Here is a 20,071-nt window from a genome sequence, read left to right on the forward strand (position 1 = left end):
TCAATGTCCTTGAGTGGCCCAACCAGAGACCGGACATGACCCCAATCAAACAACTCTGGAGAGACCTGAAAATAGCTGTGCAGCAACGCTCTCCATCCAACCTGACAGAGCTTGAGAGGATCTCCAGAGAGGAATGGGAGAAACTCCCCAAATACAGGTGTGCCAAGCTTGTAGCGTCATACCCAAGAAGACTTGAGGCTGTAATCGCTGTCAAAGGTGCTTCAACAAAGTACTGAGTAAAGGGTCTGAATACTTATGTAAATGTAATATTTCAGTAGTTTTTTTTTTATATACATTTCCAAAATTTTATAAAAATCTGTTTTTGCCTCGACATTATGGGGTATTGTGTGTTTAGATTGATGAGTGAAAAAAATGATTTCATACATTTTAGAATATGGCTGTAACGTAACAAAATGTGGAAAAGTCAAGGGGTCTGAATACTTTCCCAATGTACTGTAGATACAGTTTAATGGGGTAGGAGGGTTGGGGAGTGTTTTTTTGGGGGGGGGGGGGGTACAAGACAGTATTTGGTTGTTATATTATTTTCATGGTAGTACACAATTGGGAAGATCCTGATTAATCGTACATTCCAGCACAGTAGGTGGCGGCATGCACTTAAACGTTTGTTTGCGGACCGCCATGAAACCATAGAGGAAAATAAACTGGTGGTGGCGGTAACGCAGAATGAGTCGGCAGCAGAGTCTAGGACGGACCGGAAGTCAGACCGGAAGCAGGAAGACAGTAATGTAGCTAGCTGGTAGCTAACCATGCATATATTATTAATTGTACCGGTAAAAAAATTATATATTTTCTAACTGTAACGTTAGTAACTAGCTAGTGTCCCAAAGAGCCTTCTGCTGATTTGAGGTAATGCGGATTGACAGGAGAATCTAACCCGGAAGCTGGCCTGGAAGAAAGAAGATGCTTATGTTGATAGCTAGCTTAGTTTGGTAGTGTGTAAAATGTGTCTGATATCGTTTGATGTCGTTTAAATTAGACTTTGATATTGCCCAACCTGGACTATATACGTGGAGCTATCGATGTTTTCAACGACCATTTCATACAGTTGTTATCGGTTCTAGGAAAGTAAATTCTCGCTACCGTTGGCCTAAATAGTTAGCTAACTGAGTTGTATGGAAAGTAATCCGCTAGATAATGTGACCTCGTGGTGAACTGTCGGGGATTTGAGAAGAATCTGTTTTAGTTTAATTCAGTCACCCAAAACGTTCATAGGAAACTATTTCTGAAGAATTCACGATGAATGAGGTGAGAATGTCTATAGCTAATGCTAAACCAGTCGGGATGGCTATGCCTAAAGTATCAGCTAGTTTGCTAATTCATTTAGCTATTTATTAAAGCTTCAATTAGTAGTTGAAACAATCACAAAGCGTCTTGCCTCCCCTCTTTAAAGCTAATAAAGAAGCTGAGGGGTGGGCTGAAGAAGTGTAACCACTCTCAAATTCATAAACAGGGCTATGGACTGACCATCCATGATATGAAAATGATAGTTTTAACCATGTTTTGAGGTTATACAGTGTTTGTTTACATTTACTTTGTTGACAAACATTGGAGTAAAACAAGCTGATATATTGGGTTCTGACGGGGAACCACAGTTGAACTACGCTAATGAGGCATTTATAAGTTGTATTCTTCAAGAATCAATGGTATATAGAAGTCATTCATATGTCATGAAATGAATGTAGCTCTAGCAGATTGCCTCTTTAACGTCTTATTCTTTATTTTAGGATTCTGCTGACCCATCCAACCCCCCTCTCTCCTACTCCACTGAACCTGATCCTCCAGAGTCACTGGTTCCTGACTCTAACCATAGGGACATTGACAACTGCAGTGAAATACCCAGATTTAACATTGTAGTCAAGGAGGAGGAAGACTGGGACATGGATAATACTGGTAAATAAACATGCTTAATTAATTAAGTCTCAGAGATTATACAGTTCCATTACACACAGCAGTTTAATTTTAAATCCACCTGTACATTCTCTACAGGCTATTAGTAGCATGTCAACTATCTATCTACTAGCCCCAACCTTACCCTTATTCTAAACATAACCCTAACGTAACATTGTTGTCCTTGTCCCATCGCTCTTTAGCAACTCCTGTGTCAGGCCGGGCGCAATCTACTGCAGAGATAGTCTGCAAAGGTCTGTCATACTTTCCTGGTCTATGCCTAAACAGTTCGAGCTTCTAATTTAAAAATGAATCTCTCCAGAAATAAGTCTCTCACTGTTGCCGCCTGTTATAGACCCCCCTCAGCTCCCAGCTGTGCCCTGGGCACCATATGTGAATTGATTGCCCCCCATCTATCTTCATAGTTTGTTCTGCTAGGTGACCTAAACGGGGATATGCTTAACACCCCGGCCATCCTACAATCTAAGCTAGATGCCCTCAATCTAACACAAATTATCAAGGAACCCACCAGGTACAACCCTAAATCTGTAAACATGGGCACCCTCATAGATATTATCCTGACCAACTTTACCTCTAAATACACCTCTGTTGTTTTCAATCAGGATCTTAGTGATCACTGCCTCATCGCCTGCATCCGTTATGGGTCATCGGTCAAACGACCACCCCTCATTACTGTCAAACGCTCCCTAAAACACTTCTGCGAACAGGCCTTTCTTATCGACCTGGCCCGGGTATCCTGGAAGGATTTTGACCTCATCCCGTTAGTAGAGGATGCCTGGTTGTTCTTTAAAAGTGCTTTCCTCACCGTCTTAAATAAGCATGTCCCTTTCCCGACCAGCACAAAAACATCCTTTGGTGGCGTACTGCACTAGCATCGAATAGTCCCCGCGATATGCAACTTTTCAGGGAAGTCAGGAACCAATACACACAGACAGTTAGGAAAGCAAAGGATAGCTTTTTCAAACAGAAATTTGCATCCGCAGCTCTAACTCCAAAAAGTTCTGGGACATTGTAAAGTCCATGGAGAATAAGAGCACCTCCTCCCAGCTGCCCACTGCACTGAGGCTAGGAAACACTGTCACCACCGATAAATCCACGATAATCGAGAATTTCAATAAGCATTTCTCTACGGCTGGCCATGCTTTACTCCTGGCTACCCCAACCCCGGGCAACAGCTCCGCACCCCCCGCAGCTACTTGCCCAAGCCTCCCCAGCTTCTCCTTCACCCAAATCCAGATAGCAGATGTTCTGAAGGGGCTGCAAAACCTGGACCCGTACAAATCAGCTGGGCTAGACAATCTGGACCCTCTCTTTCTAAAATTATCTGCCGCCATTGTTCCAACCCCTATTACTAGTCTGTTCGTATCGTCCGAGATTCCTAAAGATTGGAAATCTGCCGCGGTCGTCCCCCTCTTCAAAGGGGGTCACACTCTAGACCTCTAGACCCAAACTGTTACAGACCTATAGTCTTTGAAAGCCAAGTTAACAAACAGATCAGTGACCATTTCGAATCCCACCGTACCTTCTCCGCTGTGCAATCCAGTTTCCGAGCTGGTCACAGGTGCACCTCAGCCACGCTCAAGGTACTAAACAATATCATAACCGCCATCGATAAAAGACAGTACTGTGCAGCCGTCTTCATCAACCTGGCCAAGGCTTTCGACTCTGTCAATCATCGTATTCTTATCGGCAGACTCAACAGCCTTGGTTTCTCAAAATGACTGCCTCGTCTGGTTCACCAATTACTTCTCAGACAGAGTTCAGTGTGTCAAATCGGAGAGCCTGTTGTCCGGACCTCTGGCAGTCTCTATGTGGGTGCCACAGGGTTCAATTCTCGGGCCGACTCTTTTCTCTGTATATATCAACGATGTCACTCTTTCTGCGGTTGATTCCTTGATCCACTTCTAAGCAGACGACACCATTCTGCATACATCTGGCCCTTCTTTGGACACTGTGTTAACAAACCTCCAAACGAGCTTCAAAGCCATACAACACTCCTTCCGTGGCCTCCAACTGCTCTTACATTTACATTAAACGCTAGTAAAACTAAATGTATGCTTTTCAACCGATCACTGCCCGCACCCGCATGCCCGACTAGCATCACTACTCTGGACTGTTAAGTGGTTAACTTCTTACGGATCAAATCCCGTTAACGGGATAGATTTGACAACATCCGGTGAAATTGCAGAGCGCCAAATTCAAACTACAGAAATATAAATATTCAACATTCACGAAAATATAAGTGTAATACATCAATAAAGCTTAACTTTCTTGTTAATCCAGCCGCTGTGCCAGATTTCAAAAAGGCTTTACGGCGAAAGCACACCATGCGATTATCTGAGGACAGCACCCCGCATACAAAAACATGAAAACCACTTTCAACCAGGCAGGTGTGACGCGAAAGTCAGAAATAGCCATAATAAATACCTTACCTTTGAAGATCTTCATCTTTTTGCAATCTCAAATGGCTGTGACACAATGAATGGTCGTTTTGTTCGATAAATTCCGTCTTTATATCCCCAAAATGTCCGTTTTTATTTGGTGCATTTGATTCAGAAATACACCGGTTCCAACTCGCCCAACATGACTACAAAGTATCTAGTAAGTTACCTGTAAACTTGGTCCAAACATTTCAAACAACATTCCTAATCCAACTTCAGGTATCCCACAATGTAAATAATCAATAAAATTTAAGACGGGATAAACAGTTTCTAAAGACTGTTGACATCTAGTGGAAGCCATAGGAACTGCAATCTGGGCCCTAATAAATCAGGTTTCCCATACAAAATCATTGGAAAACACAATGACCTCAAAACAAAAATTCCCTTAACCTCTCTGGGACGCTAGCGTGAAATAGCAGGGCGGCAAATTCAAAACAACAAAAATCTCATAATTCAAATTTCTCAAACATACAACTATTATATCCTATTTTAAAGATACACTTCTCGTTAATCCAACCACATTGTCCGATTTCAAAAAGGCTTTACGGCGAAAGCATAACATTAGATTATGTTAGGACAGCACCTAAACAAGAAAAACCACACAGCCATTTTCCAAGCAAGGAGAGGCGTCACAAAAACCAGAAATACAGCTAAAATGAATCACTAACCTTGGATGATCTTCATCAGATGACACTCCCAGGACTCAATGTTACACAATACATGTATGTTTTGTTCGATAAAGTTCATATTTATATCCAAAAACCCCATTTTACATTGGCGCGTGATGTTCAGAAAATGTATTGCCTCCAAAACTGCTGGTGAACGAGCACATCAATTTACAAAAATACTCATCATAAACGTTGATAAAATTGACAACAGTTATTGAAAGAATTATAGATACACTTCCCCTTAATGCAACCGCTGTGTCAGATTTCAAAATGGCTTTACGGCGAAAGCACATTGTTCAATATTCTTAGTACAGAGCTCAGCCATCAAAGCAAGCTGTACAATTACCCGCCAAGTTCTGGAGTCAACAAAACTCAGAAATAGTATTATAAATCTTCACTTACCTTTGCTGATCTTCATCGGAATGCACTCCCAGGACTCCCACTGCTACAAGAAATGTTTGTTTTGTTCGAAAAACTCCATATTTATGTCCAAATACCTCCGTTTTGTTCGCGCGTTCAGATCACTAATCCAAAGGCATAATGTGCGAGAGCAAAACCCGAGACGAAAAGTCAAATAGTTCCATCACCGTTCGTAGAAACATGTCAAACGATGTTTACAATCAATCCTTAGGGTCTTTTTAACATAAATCTTCGATAATATTCCAACCGGACAATAGCGTATTCATTACAGAGGAAAAAGAAGGAACGGCGCGTCTGTGTGCCCGCGCAGTAAACAACTCATTGGTCCCAGGCTTGAGACAGCTCTTATTCTCTCCCCAGTAACAGTAGAAGCATGAAACAAGGTTCTAAAGACTGTTGACATCTAGTGGAAGGTTTTTGCCTGCCATATGAGTTCTGTTATATTCACAGACATCATTCAAACAGTTTTAGAAACTTCAGAGTGCTTTCTATCCAAATCTACTAATAATATGCATATCCTACCTTCTGGGCCCGAGTAGCAGGCAGTTTAATTTGGGCACGTTATTCATCTGAACTTCCGAATACTGCCCCCTGTCACCAAGAAGTTAATAGATTTTGCTCGGGGTTTCGCCTGCCAAATCAGTTCTGTTATACTCATAGACATTATTCTGACATTATAACAGTTTTAGAAACTTCAGAGTGTTTTCTATCCAAATCTACTAATTATATGCATATCCTAGCTTCTGGGCCTGAGTAACAAGCAGTTTACTTTGGGCACGCTTTTCATCCGGACGTGAAAATACTGCCCCTTATCCCTAAGAAGTTTTTTAAACAGCTTGGAAAATTCCAGAAAATTATGTCATGACTTTAGAAGCTTCTGATATCGACATAACCTGAAAGGCTGCTCAGCAAGGAAGAAGCCACTGCTCAAAAACCGCCATAAAAAAGCCAGACTACAGTTTGCAACTGCACATGGAGACAAAGATCGTACTTTTTGGAGAAATGTCCTCTGGTCTGATGAAACAAAAATAGAACTGTTTGGCCATAATGACCATCGTTATGTTTGGAGGAAAAAGGAGTAGGCTTGCAAGCCAAAGAACACCATCCCAACCGTGAAGCACGGGGGTGGCAGTATCATGTTGTGGGGGTGCTTTGCTGTAGGAGGGACTGGTGCACTTCACAAAATAGATAGCATCATGAGGAGGGAAAATGATGTGGATATATTGAAGCAACATCTCAAGACATCAGTCAGGAAGTTAAAGCTTGGTTGCAAATGGGTCTTCCAAATGGACAATGACCACAAGCATACTTCCAAAGTTCTGGCAAAATGGCATAAGGACAACAAAGTCAAGGAATTGGAGTGGCCATCACAGAGCCCTGACCTCAATCCTATAGAAAATCTGTGGGCAGAACTGAAAAAGCGTGTGCGAGCAAGGAGGCCTACAAACCTGACTCAGTTACACCAGCTCTGTAAGGAGGAATGGGCCAAAATTCACCCAACTTATTGTGGGAAGCTAGTGGAAGGCTACCCGAAATGTTTGACCCAAGTTCAACAATTTAAAGGCAATGCTACCAAATACTAATTGAGTGTATTACTTCTGACCCACTGGGAATGTGATGAAATAAATAAAAGCTGAAATAAATAATTCTCTTTTATTCTGACATTTCACATTCTTAATAAAGTGGTGATCCTGACTGACATAACACAGGGAATTTTTACTAAGATTAAATGTCAGGAATTGTGAAAAACTGAGTTTAAATGTATTTTGCTAAGGTGTATGTAAACTTCCAATTTCAACTGTATACTGAGATCATGTGACGCTCACAGGTGGACTTTATTTAAATCATTATCTGACTTCTGAATGTAATTGGTTGCACCAGATATTATTTAGGGGCTTCATAGCAAAGTGGGTGAATACATACATGCACCACTTTTCAGTTTGTTTTTTTGTAATCATTTTTTTGAAACAAGTTCTTTTTTTTCACTTTACCAATTTGGAATATTTTGTGTATGTACATGAAATCCAAATAAAAATCCATTTAAATTACAGGTTGTAATGCAACAAAATAGGAAAAAACACCAAGGGGGATGAATACATTTGCAAGGCACTGTAAAGAGCTGATACTGTAACACTGGTTGTGTGGGTGAGATTGGTGTCTGCGGATGACTTTTGACCATTTTAATTGGATGTCCGGTACTATATTTACTGAAGATCATATGAATGAATCCCTTAAATTAGAATGGCCAATTTGGGTGCAATCAATTAGCTGAATTTCTCAGAGATCAAATTACATTTGAACAAAAATAATGTTTCAGGAACACTTATCTTATCTGTTTCTAACTATAGAAACAATTTCAGAACAATCTGAGAGGGCTGGTGTTGAAAGCCTTTTTCTTGTGTTTTTTGAGGTTGAATGACCCCCCCCCTTATTTTCCAGTTGAAAGAGGAGAGAGTTCTAACTCCAGCTCTAGTGATGGGGCCTCAGCAAAACCTGAACAGCTCCAGGAGAATCCTAGAGCTAAGAAGCTTTGGCGCTGCCCAGAATGTGGAATAGAGATCGCTCACCCATCTAATTTCAACAGACACCTGAGAACACACACAAACCTTGCTAAGGAGTCTTCCGTCTGTCCAATATGTGGAAAAGACTTTGTTCACCCCTCCAAACTGAAGAGACACCTCCGAACACATACAGGAGAGAAGCCTTACCAGTGCTCTGTGTGCGGGAAGCGTTTCACACTGAAGCCCCACCTGGAAAGACATCAGATGACCCACCCTGGAGAGAAGCAGCCAGACGCGACAAAGAAGCACCCGTGCTCCGATTGTGGAAAGGAATGTTTCTCTGCATATGAACTGAAGATGCACATGAGAAGGCACACAGGGGAGAGACCTCACCAGTGCTCCTACTGCGAGATGAGCTTTGGCTGTAAGGGAACTCTATCGAGACACGTACGACGCCATACAGGAGCACCCACACCAAAACCTTACCAATGCTCACAGTGTGGGAAGAGATATGAGTCACCATCGAGGCTCAGGCAGCATCAGACTATGCACACTGGAGAGAAACCTTATGAGTGCTCTGATTGCGGGAGGGGTTTCGTTTCGACCGAAGGTCTTCGCAAATGTCAATGCAGCCATGCCAGTGACCATAGCAACCAGTGTACCCTGGGAATTCCAGATACGGCGTCATCAGACAGTCAAACTATGAATATCAAGATCAAAGACGAGGAACAGGAGCTGGCAATTAATGTCAAAGAGGAGGAGGAGGAAATTGGTGTTTTTGTCGATGCTGATAGAGAGAAACCTTACCAGTGTACTTCCTGTAAAAATACCTTTGTTCACCGTAGCTCTCTAGAAAAACACAAACAATCCCACACTAGTGTCGCACAATACAGCTGCTCAGAATGTGGGAAGGAATTCAGCCAATCGCAGACTTTTAAGATACACATGCAACAGCACACCGGAGAGAAACTGCACCACTGCTGTCAGTGTGATAAGAGTTTCTCAGCTTCGGCCCTTCTCAGAAGACACCAGATAGTTCACACTAGGGTGAAACCTTACCCCTGCTCTCTCTGCAGAAAGAAATTCTCCTCATCAGCAAATCAATCCTGTCTCCATGCCGGAGAAGGAACTGTGGCTAGCCTGAGCCGAGCTCCTGGACAGGGATCACAGCAGCAGGTGTCTGCAGCTGAGGAGGAGTCTGTAGTACTGGAAGTCAAAGTGAAAGAGGAGGAAGATCCTGCTTTTGGTGAGTAAAAGCGTTTATTTTGTACTATAGCTTTGATATTTAATGGGTCCATACTTGCGACCTCTTGCTTAAGCTTTAACCATGAGAAAACGTAGCCCTATGCTAACACCACCAGCTGACAGCATGAGAAAACATAGCCCTATGCTAACACAACCAGCTGATAGCATGAGAAAACGTAACCCTATTCTAACAGGGCCAGCTGACGGCATGAGAAAACATAGCCCTGTGCTAACACAGCCAGCTGACAACATGAGAAAACGTAGCCCTATGCTAACACAACCAGCTGACTGCATGATTATTTCCTGTAACAAATTCCACATCAGCCAATTAAAAAAAAAAAATTTTTTTATACATATTGTGCTTTATATATACAGTACCAGTCAAAAGTTTGGACACACCTACTCATTCAAGGGTTTTTCTTTATATTCACTATTTTCTACATTATAGAATAATAGTGAAGACCTCAAAACTATGAAGTCACACATATGGAATCATGTAGGAAGCACAACAATTTATTTTATATTTGAGATTCTTCTTGATGACAGCTTTGCACACTCTTGGCATGCTCTCAACCAGCTTCACCTGGAATGCTTTTCCAACAGTCTTGAAGGAGTTCCCACATATGCTGAGCACTGGTCCTGTACAAAATTGGTAGAATAGCCCTTACACAGCCTGGAGGTGTGTTGTGTCATTGTCCTGTTGAAAAACAAATGATTGTCCCTCTAAGCATATACCAGATGGGATGGCGTATCACTGCAGAATGCTGTGGTAGCCATGCTGGTTAGGTGTACCTTGAATTATAAATAAATCCCTGACAGTGTCACCAGCAAAGGACCATCACACCACCACCTCCGTGCTTCACAGTGGGAAACACACATGCGGAGATCATCCGTTCATCTACTCTGCGTCTCACAAAGACACAGCGGTTGGAACCAAAAATCTCAAATTTAGAGTCATCAGACCAAAGGACTGATTTCCACCGGTCTAATGTCCATTGCTCATGGTTCTTGGCCCAAGCAAGTCTCTTCATCTTATTGGTGTCGTTTAGTAGTGGTTTCTTTGCAGCAATTTGACCATGAAGGCCTGATTCATGCAGTCTCCTCTGAATAGTTGATGTTGAGATGTGTCTGTTACTTGAATTCTGAAGCAATTATCTAGGCTGCAATTTCTGAGTCTGGTAACTAATGAACTTATCCTCTGCAGCAGAGGTAACTCTGGGTCTTCCTTTCCTGTGGCGGTCCTCATGAGAGCCAGTTTCATCATAGCGCCTAATGGTTTTTGCTACTGCACTTGAAGAAACTTTCGAAGTTCTTTAAATGTTTTGCATTGACTAACCTTCATGTCTTAAAATAATGTTGGATTGTCGTTCCTCTTTGGTTTTTTGAGCTTTTCTTTCCATAATATGGACTTGCTTTTACCAAATAGGGCTATCTTCAGAATACCAACCCTACCTTGTCACAACACAACTGATTGGCTCAAATGCATTAAGAAGTTAAGAAATTCCACAAATTCACTTTTAACAAGGCACACTTGTTAATTGAAATGCATTCCAGGTGACTACCTCATGAAGCTGGTTGAGAGAATGCCAAGAGTGTGTAAAGTTGTCATCAAAGGGTGGCTACTTTGAAGAATCTCAAATATAAAATATATTTTCATTTGTTTAACACTTTTTTGGTTACTACATGATTCCATATGTGTTATTTCACAGTTTTGATGCCTTCACTATTATTCTACAATGTAGAAAATAGTAAAAATAAAGAAAAACCCTTGAATGAGTAGGTGTGTCCAAACTTTTGACTGGTTGAGGATGGAATAATACTGTGAAAATGTAAAAACTATGATAATACCCTTTTTGTGTAAGAGCTGTTTGAAACTGCCGCCTGAAATTTCAGCCTGTTGTGTTGGGATCGCCTCATTACCAACAACAACGAGACAGCCTACAGGTAGGAGGTGAGGGCCCTGGTGGAGTGGTGCCAGGAAAATAACCTCTCCCTCAACGTCAACAAAATGAAGGAGCTGATCCTGGACTTCAGGAGACGGCAGAGAGAGCCGAAGTGAAGATGGTGAAAAGCTTAAAGCACATCACTGACAACCTGAAATGATCCATTCACACAGATTGTGTGGTGAAGGCGTAACAGCGCCTCTTCAACCTCCCAGGAGGCTCAAGAAATTTGTCTTGGCCCCCGAAGACCCTCAAACTTCTACAGATGCACCATTGAGCATCCTGTTGGGCTGTATCACCGCCTATTAGGGCAATTGCACCGTCCGCAACCGCAGCGCTTTCCATAGGGTGGCGCGTTCAGCCCAACACATCACTGGGAGCACACTGCCTGCCCTCCAGGACATCTACAGCAACCGGTGTCACAGGAAGGCCAAGAAGATCATCAAGGACTTCAGCCACCCGAGCCACAGCCTGTTCACCCTGCTACCATCTAGAAGGGGGAGACCGTACAGGTGCATTAAAGCTGGAACAGAGAGCTTGAAAAACAGCTTCTATCAGGCCATCGGACTGTTAAATAGTCGCCACTGTCAGGCCTCCGCCCAGTACCCTGCACTGAACTTAGTCACTGTTACTAGCCGGCTACCACCGTGTGTTCTATCCAGCATCTTAGACTGCTGCCCTATGTACATAGTCACTGTTACTAGCTGGCTACCACCCTGTGTTCTATCCAGCATCTTAGACTGCTGCCATATGTACATAGTCACTGTTACTAGCTGGCTACCACCCTGTGTTCTATCCAGCATCTTAGACTGCTGCACTATGTACATAGTCACTGTTACTAGCTGGCTACCACCATGTGTTCTATCCAGCATCTTAGACTGCTGCCCTATGTACATAGTCACTGTTACTAGCTGGCTACCACCCTGTGTTCTATCCAGCATCTTAGACTGCTGCCCTATGTACATAGTCATTGAACACTGGTCACTTTAATTATGTTTACATCCTGTTTTACCCACTTCATATGTATATACTGTATTCTAGTCAATGTTCGTCCAATTTAACTACTGCTGTACACACCTTTTCTATTCATATACTGTCCATACATTATATATACAGTATCTCATAAAAGTGAGTACACCCCTCACATTTTTGTAAATATTTGAGTATATCTTTTCCTGTGACAACACTGAAGAAATGACACTTTGTTACAATGTAAAGTAGTGAGTGTACAGCTTGTATAACAGTGTAAATTTGCTGTCCCCTAAAAATAACACAACACACAGCCATTAGTGTCTAAACCGCTGGCAACAAAAGTGAGTACACCCCTAAGTGAAAATGTCCAAATTGGGCCCAATTAGCCATTTTCCCTCCCCGGTGTCATGTGACTCGTTAGTGTTACAAGGTCTCAGGTGTGAATGGGAGCAGGTGTGTTAAATTTAGTGTCATCGCTCTCACACTCCCTCATACTGACTGGTCACTGGAAGTCCAACATGGCACCTCATGGCAAAGAACTCTGAGGATCTGAAAAAAAGAATTGTTGCTCTACATAAAGATGGCCTGGGCTATAAGAAGATTGCCAAGACCCTGAAACTGAGCTGCAGCACGGTGGCCAAGACCATACAGCGGTTTAACAGGACAGGTTCCACTCAGAACAGGCCTCGCCATGGTCGACCAAAGAAGTTGAGTGCACGTGCTCAGCGTCATATCCAGAGGTTGTCTTTGGGAAATAGACGTATGAGTGCTGCCACCATTGCTGCAGAGGTTGAAGGGGTGGGGTTCAGCCTGTCAGTGCTCAGACCATACGCCGCACACTGCATCAAATTAGTCTGCATGGCTGTCGTCCCAGAAGGAAGCCTCTTCTAAAGATGTTGCACAAGAAAGCCCGCAAACAGTTTGCTGAAGACAAGCAGACTGAGGACATGGATTACTGGAACCATGTCCTGTGGTCTGATGAGACCAAGATAAACTTATTTGGTTCAGATGGTGTCAAGCGTGTGTGGCGGCAACCAGGTGAGGAGTACAAAGACAAGTGTGTCTTTCCTACAGTCAAGCATGGTGGTGGGAGTGTCATGGTCTGGGGCTGCATGAGTGCTGCCGGCACTGGGGAGCTACAGTTCATTGAGCGAACCATGAATGCCAACATGTACTGTGACATACTGGAGCAGAGCATGATCCCCTCCCTTCGGAGACTGGGCCGCAGGGCAGTATTCCAACATGATAACGACCCCAAACACACCTCCAAGACGACCACTGCCTTGCTAAAGAAGCTGAAGGTAAAGGTGATGGACTGGCCAAGCATGTCTCCAGACCTAAACCCTATTGAGCATCTGTGGGACATCCTCAAACGGAAGGTGGAGGAGTGCAAGGTCTCTAACGTCCACCAGCTCCGTGATGCCGTCATGGAGGAGTGGAAGAGGACTCCAGTGGCAACCTGTGAAGCTCTGGTGAACTCCATACCCAAGAGGATTAAGGCAATGCTGGAAAATGATGGTGGCCACACAAAATATTGACACTTTGGGCCCAATTTGGATATTTTCACTTAGGGGTGTACTCACTTTTGTTGCCAGCGGTTTAGACACTAATGGCTGTGTGTTGTGTTATTTTGAGGGGACAGCAAATTTACACTGTTATACAAGCTGTACACTCACTACTTTACATTGTAGCAAAGTGTCAGTTCTTCAGTGTTACCACATGAAAAGATATATACTAAAATGTGAGGGGTGTACTCACTTTTGTGAGATACTGTACATATTCCGGACTGTTCTGATACATTTTGGTGGGATTTGTATGTATTATTAGGTAACACTGCACTGTTGGAGCTAGAAACATAAGTATTTTGCGGCACCTGCAATAACAATGGCAGAATACTGTGTACACAACCAATAACATTTTATTTGATTTTAAGTGGAACAACCTTGACTTGGATGTTAAAACCTCTTTGGTATAGGGGGCAGTATTGAGAATTTTTGGAAAAAATATGTTCCCATTTTTAACTGCCTCCTACACCAACTCAGAAGCTAGAATATGCATATTATTGTTCAGGTTTGGATAGAAAACACTCTGAATTTTCTAAAACTGTTTGAATGGTGTCTGTGAGTATAACAGAACTCCTATGGCAGGCAAAAACCTGACAAGGCTTCAAGCAGGAAGTACCCTGTCTGACAAGGAGTCGTGCGTCTTACCTCTTTTTATTGAAAAGTAAGGATCTTAGCTGTAACGTGACAATTCCCAGGGCTCCAATAGGCTCTCAGAGCCCGCGAAATAACTGAAGGTTTACGAGGGAACCTCAGGTTGAAATATATTATCGCCTTTTGTAAGTGGATGCTCGGAGGACCTTTCAATGATGCGCGTGCATGAGTCGCTTCTGAGGAGAAATTTTATTCGGCTGTTTAGGCTCAATGCATACTCCCGGTCGGAATATTAACACTTCTCTATGACATAAATGGCATAAAAATTGGTTTTAAACAGCGGTTGACATGCTTCGAAGTACGGTAATGGAATATTTAGACATTTTTGACACGCCAATGCGCCATGCGCGACACCGCGAAGAAGCATTCTAGAACTCACGAACAAAACGTCGCTGTTGGAACATAACGATGGATTATTTGGGACCAAACCAACATTTGTTATTGAAGTAGAAGACCTGGCAGTGTATTCTGATGAAGAACAAGCAAGGTAAGAACATTTTTCTTATAGGAAATGTGATTTTGGTGGATGCTGACCTGGGTGGGTATCTAAATAGCTAGCCCTGTAATGCCGGGCTATGTACTTAGATTATTGCAAAATGTGCTTCATCCGAAAAGCTATTTTAAAATCGGACATATCGAGTGCATAGAGGAGTAATGTATCTATAATTCTTAAAATAATTGTTATGCTTTTTGTGAACGTTTATCGTGAGTAATTTAGCAAACTGTTAGTAAATTCAACGGAAGTTTGCGGGGGGTATGCGTTTTCTGAACGTCACATGCTAATGCAAAAAGCTGTTTTTTGATATAAATATGAACTTGATTGAACAGACATGCATGTATTGTATAACACAATGTCCTAGGTGTGTCATCTGATGAAGATCATCAAAGGTTAGTGCTGCATTTAGATATGGTTTGGGTTTATGTGACATGATATGCTAGCTTGAAAAATGGCTGTGTGATTATTTCTGGCTGGGTACTCTGCTGACATAATCTAATGTTTTGCTTTTGTTGTAAAGCCTTTTTGAAATCGGACAGTGGGGTTAGATTAACGAGATTCTTGTCTTTAAATAGCTGTGAAATAGTCATATGTTTGAGAAATTGAAGTTATAGCATTTCTAACGATTCAAAAATCGCGCCACTGGATTGAAGTGGCTGTTACGTAGGTGGGACGAAATCGTCCCACATAGCCCAGAGAGAGGTTAAAATATCCCTCTGATGGTTAGCTTAGGGCTAATTGTGCCAGGTTATCTCATGGGAGAAGCTAACATGTAGCATTTTCGAGAAAAGTATGGACATCCTATGTAACTACTGCTGTACACACCTTTTCTATTCATATACTGTCCATACTGTCTATACACACCATCCTATGTAACTACTGCTGTACACACCTTTTCTATTCATATACTGTCTATACACACCATCCTATGTAACTACTGCTGTACACACCTTTTCTATTCATATACTGTCTATACACACCATCCTGTATAACTACTGCTGTACACACGTTCTCTATTCATATGCTGTCCATACTGTCTATACATACCCTTATATATATATTCCGGACTGTTCTGATACATTTTGGTGGGATTTGTATGTATTGTTTTATATTATTAGGTAATACTGCACTGTTGGAGCTAGAAACATAAGCATTTAGCTTCACCTGCTATAACAACGGCAGAATACTCTGTGTACACAACCAATAACATTTGATTTGATTTGGAGGTTTAAAATATCCCTCTGGTGGTTAGCGTAGGGCTAACTGTGCCAGGTTATCTCATGGGAGAAGCTAACATGTAGCATTTTCGGGAAAAGTATGGACCCTATAATTTTACAATATTTATTTTCTGTTTAGTCAGGAACAAACAATTTGACTTAGTCAGTTGACTAATTTGAGTAAATCCATACTTATGTTTTTACCACATCAGAGAGACCCGACCACTGCTCTGAGAGCGAAGAGAGTCCCTCTACATCAGGACTACCTGAACAACACCAGGGGAATCACACAGCTAAGAAGATTCACTTTTGTTCAGTGTGTGGAAAAAACTGTCACAAGTTATCAAAACTACAAATACATATGAGAACTCACACAGGAGAAAAGCCTTACTCCTGCTCTGTCTGTGGGAAGCAATTCAGTGACAAAGGAAACCTGAAAAAACACCAGACGTTGCACACAGGAGAGAAGCTGTACAGTTGCGCCATGTGCAGGGAGAGTTTCTCTTCATCGTCAATTCTTACCAAACACCAGAGAACACACACAGCAGAGAGTCATGGTCTGACACCAGCACTGGTTATCAAAGTGAAAGAGGAGGAAGAGGATCCTGCTTTTGGTAAGTTTAAGGAACTTATTCTGTAAGGGCTTGAATTGCAAAACATTTTTTTTTATACATCTGTGTATTACTTTCAATTATTCAAAGGACAAAAAATATTTTTTATTACAGTTCCACATTTTTGCATAGTTTATCCATCCCATCTTATCCCACAGCAGAGAGACATGACCACTGCTCTGACGGTGAAGGGAGTCCCTCTACATCAGGACTACCTGAACAACACCAGGGGAATCACACAGCTAAGAAAATACACTGCTGTTCAGTGTGCGGACAAGACTGCAAAAAGTTATCAAAACTGATAATACATATGAGAATACACACAGGAGAAAAGCCTTACCCTTGCTCTGTGTGTGGAAAGCAGTTCCGTGTAAAAAGACATCTTCAAGACCACCAGAAAGTGCACACTGGAGAGAAACCTTATGTCTGCTCCAAATGTGACAAGAGTTTTGGTTTCGCTTCAGCCTTGAAAAGGCACCAGTGGTTACACACAGAAGAGAAACCTTACTCCTGCTCTGTGTGTGGGAAGGGTTTTAGCTTACAATCACGCATGAAGGAACACTTCCTGATGCACTCAGGAGAGAAACCCCACTCCTGCTCTGTCTGTGGAAAGAGTTTCAGCCGTCCAGATCAGTTAAAGGACCACTCTCTGCAACACGCAGGGAAACCCCACCACTGTTCTATGTGTGAGCAAAGCTTTGCCTTGTCTAAACAACTCCTGAAGCATGAGAAGACTCACACAGGAAAGAGACCTTACAGTTGCTCTGTATGTGGGAAGAGTTTCAGCGAGAAGGCGTATCTTGAAGACCACCGGTCAGTGCACACTGGAGAGAAACGACACCCTTGCCCTGATTGTGACAAGAAGTTTGGATGTGCTTCGTCCCTGCGTAAACACAGACTGTTGCACATAGAAGGGAAATCCCACTCCTGCTCTGTGTGTGGGAAGAGTTTTCTGAAGCACGTTACTTGAAGGAGCATTTCCGGACACACACTGGAGAGAAACCTTACTCCTGCTCTGTCTGCGAGAAGAGTTTTGCAAGATCAGCGAGCCTTAAAGTCCATCACAGATATCATACAGGAGAGAAACCCTACAGCTGTGCTAAATGTGGCCAGAGCTTCATTAGTTCTCAAAAACTTCAGAGACACCAGAAAACTCATGCGGGTTTACCACCTGTTGAGTTTCAAAACCCTGTAATAATTGAAGGAGAGAGGGAGGGAGAAGATGAGGATGAGGAAGTTGGTGGTCTGATTAATTCAGATGGAGAAGAGGTTGGTTGGGATCTTCATCGTCTCGGTAAGTGGAAGCAGAACAGCCATTAGTTACATTAATACAATATTGACTTTGAATGAACATCGTTCTTTTATTTAAAATTCCAATGCTGCTAGTGTTAACTCCATATGACTTTTTAAATGTTTTTACTAAGTACCCTGCAGTGATTGTTTTCAATTAAAATAAACAAATATCTTCGTACAGTGGGGGGGGGAAAGTATTTGATCCCCTGCTGATTTTGTACGTTTGCCCACTGATAAAGAAAGGATCAGTCTATAATTTTAATGGTAGGTTTATTTGAACAGTGAGAGACAGAATAACAACAAAAATATCCATAAGAAAGCATGTCAAAAATGTTATAAATTGATTTGCATTTTAATGAGGGAAATAAGTATTTGACCCCCTCTCAATCAGAAAGATTTCTGGCTCCCAGGTGTCTTTTATACAGGTAACGAGCTGAGATTAGGAACACACTCTTAAAGGGAGTGCTCCTAACCGCAGCTTGTTACCTGTAAAAAAGACACCTGTCCACAGAAGCAATCAATCAATCAGATTCCAAACTCTCCACCATGGCCAAGACCAAAGAGCTCTCCAAGGATGTCAGGGACAAGATTGTAGACCTACACAAGACTGGAATGGGCTACAAGACCATCGCCAAGCAGCTTGGTGAGAAGGTGACAACAGTTGGTGTGATTATTTGCAAATGGAAGAAACACAAAAGAACTGTCAATATCCCTCGGCCTGGGGCTCCATGCAAGATCTCACCTCGTGGGGTTGCAATGATCATGAGAACGGTGAGGAATCAGCCCAGAACTACACGAGAGGATCTTGTCAATGATCTCAAGGCAGCTGGGACCATAGTCACCAAGAAAACAATTGGTAACACACTACGCCGTGAAGGACTGAAATCCTGCAGCGCCCACAAGGTCCCCCTGCTCAAGAATACATATACATGCCCGTCTGAAGTTTGCCAATGAACATCTGAATGATTCAGAGGACAACTGGTGAAAGTGTTATGGTCAGATGAGACCAAAATGGAGCTCTTTGGCATCAACTCAACTCGCCGTGTTTGGAGGAGGAGGAATGCTGCCTATGACCCCAAGAACACCATCTCCACCGTCAAACATGGAGGTGGAAACATTATGCTTTGGGGGTGTTTTTCTGCTAAGGGGACGGGACAACTTCACCGCATCAAAGGGACGATGGACGGGGCCATGTACCGTCAAATCTTGGGTAAGAACATCCTTCTCTCAGCCAGGGCATTGAAAATGGGTCGTGGATGGGTATTCCAGCATGACAATGACCCAAAACACACGGCCAAGGCAACAAAGGAGTGGCTCAAGAAGAAGCACATTAAGGTCCTGGAGTGGCCTAGCCAGTCTCCAGACCTTAATCCCATAGAAAATCTGTGGAGGGAGCTGAAGGTTCGAGTTGCCAAACGTCAGCCTCGAAACCTTAATGACTTGGAGAAGATCTGCACAGAGGAGTGGGACAAAATCCCTCCTGAGATGTGTGCAAACCTGGTGGCCAACTACAAGAAACGTCTGACCTCTGATTGCCAACAAGGGTTTTGCCACCAAGTACTAAGTAAATCATGTTTTGCAGAGGGGGTCAAATACTTATTTCCCTCATTTAAATGCAAATCAATTTATAACATTTGACATGTGTTTTTCTGGATTTTTTGTTGTTGTTATTCTGTTTCTCACTGTTCAAATAAACCTACCATTAATGTTATATATTGATCATTTCTTTGTAAGTGGGCAAACGTACAAAATCAGCAGGGGATCAAATACTTTTTCCCCCACTGTAGATAAGAGAAAATTCTCAAGCAATAATTTTATTATTATCATAATTTCACAGTATTTTTTTCCAACCTCATAGTGTGGAAATGTGTATAAAAGACAGGAAATCACATTTTTGACTGCACTGGACCTTTTAACCTTTTAACCTCATTCACACAGACGAGAGTTCGGAGGGGAGAGCCTCTACATCAGGAGAACCTAAAGAAACCTAGGGGAATCTCAAAGCTCAGAGATACAGTTGCTCTGTGTGTTGGAAAGACTGGCAACGGTTATTTGATCTGAAAAGACGCATGACAAGTGGCCAGAGATTTACCACTTCTCAGAGTCTTGGGAGACAGAA

The 20,071-nt window shown here is 42.4% G+C and overlaps 1 protein-coding gene across 2 annotated transcripts; it reads left to right on the forward strand.

The window, feature by feature from the left end:
- The first annotated feature begins 712 nt into the window (after nucleotides 1-712).
- On the forward strand, nucleotides 713-20,071 carry LOC115147678 (zinc finger protein 271-like). Of its 2 annotated transcripts, XM_029689976.1 has the most exons (7): nucleotides 713-1,266; nucleotides 1,746-1,911; nucleotides 2,112-2,162; nucleotides 7,898-9,205; nucleotides 16,261-16,662; nucleotides 16,818-17,953; nucleotides 19,891-20,071. In XM_029689976.1, exons 1-6 carry the CDS (start codon nucleotides 1,258-1,260, stop codon nucleotides 17,627-17,629), a joined length of 2,748 nt encoding a protein of 915 aa, XP_029545836.1. In that variant the 5' UTR covers nucleotides 713-1,257; the 3' UTR covers nucleotides 17,630-17,953; nucleotides 19,891-20,071. The 2 variants fall into 2 exon arrangements, with proteins under 2 accessions (XP_029545836.1, XP_029545837.1); XM_029689977.1 differs by lacking the exon at nucleotides 2,112-2,162.

This window comes from Salmo trutta, chromosome 14, assembly GCF_901001165.1.
Source record: "Salmo trutta chromosome 14, fSalTru1.1, whole genome shotgun sequence".
Taxonomy (NCBI): domain Eukaryota; kingdom Metazoa; phylum Chordata; class Actinopteri; order Salmoniformes; family Salmonidae; genus Salmo; species Salmo trutta.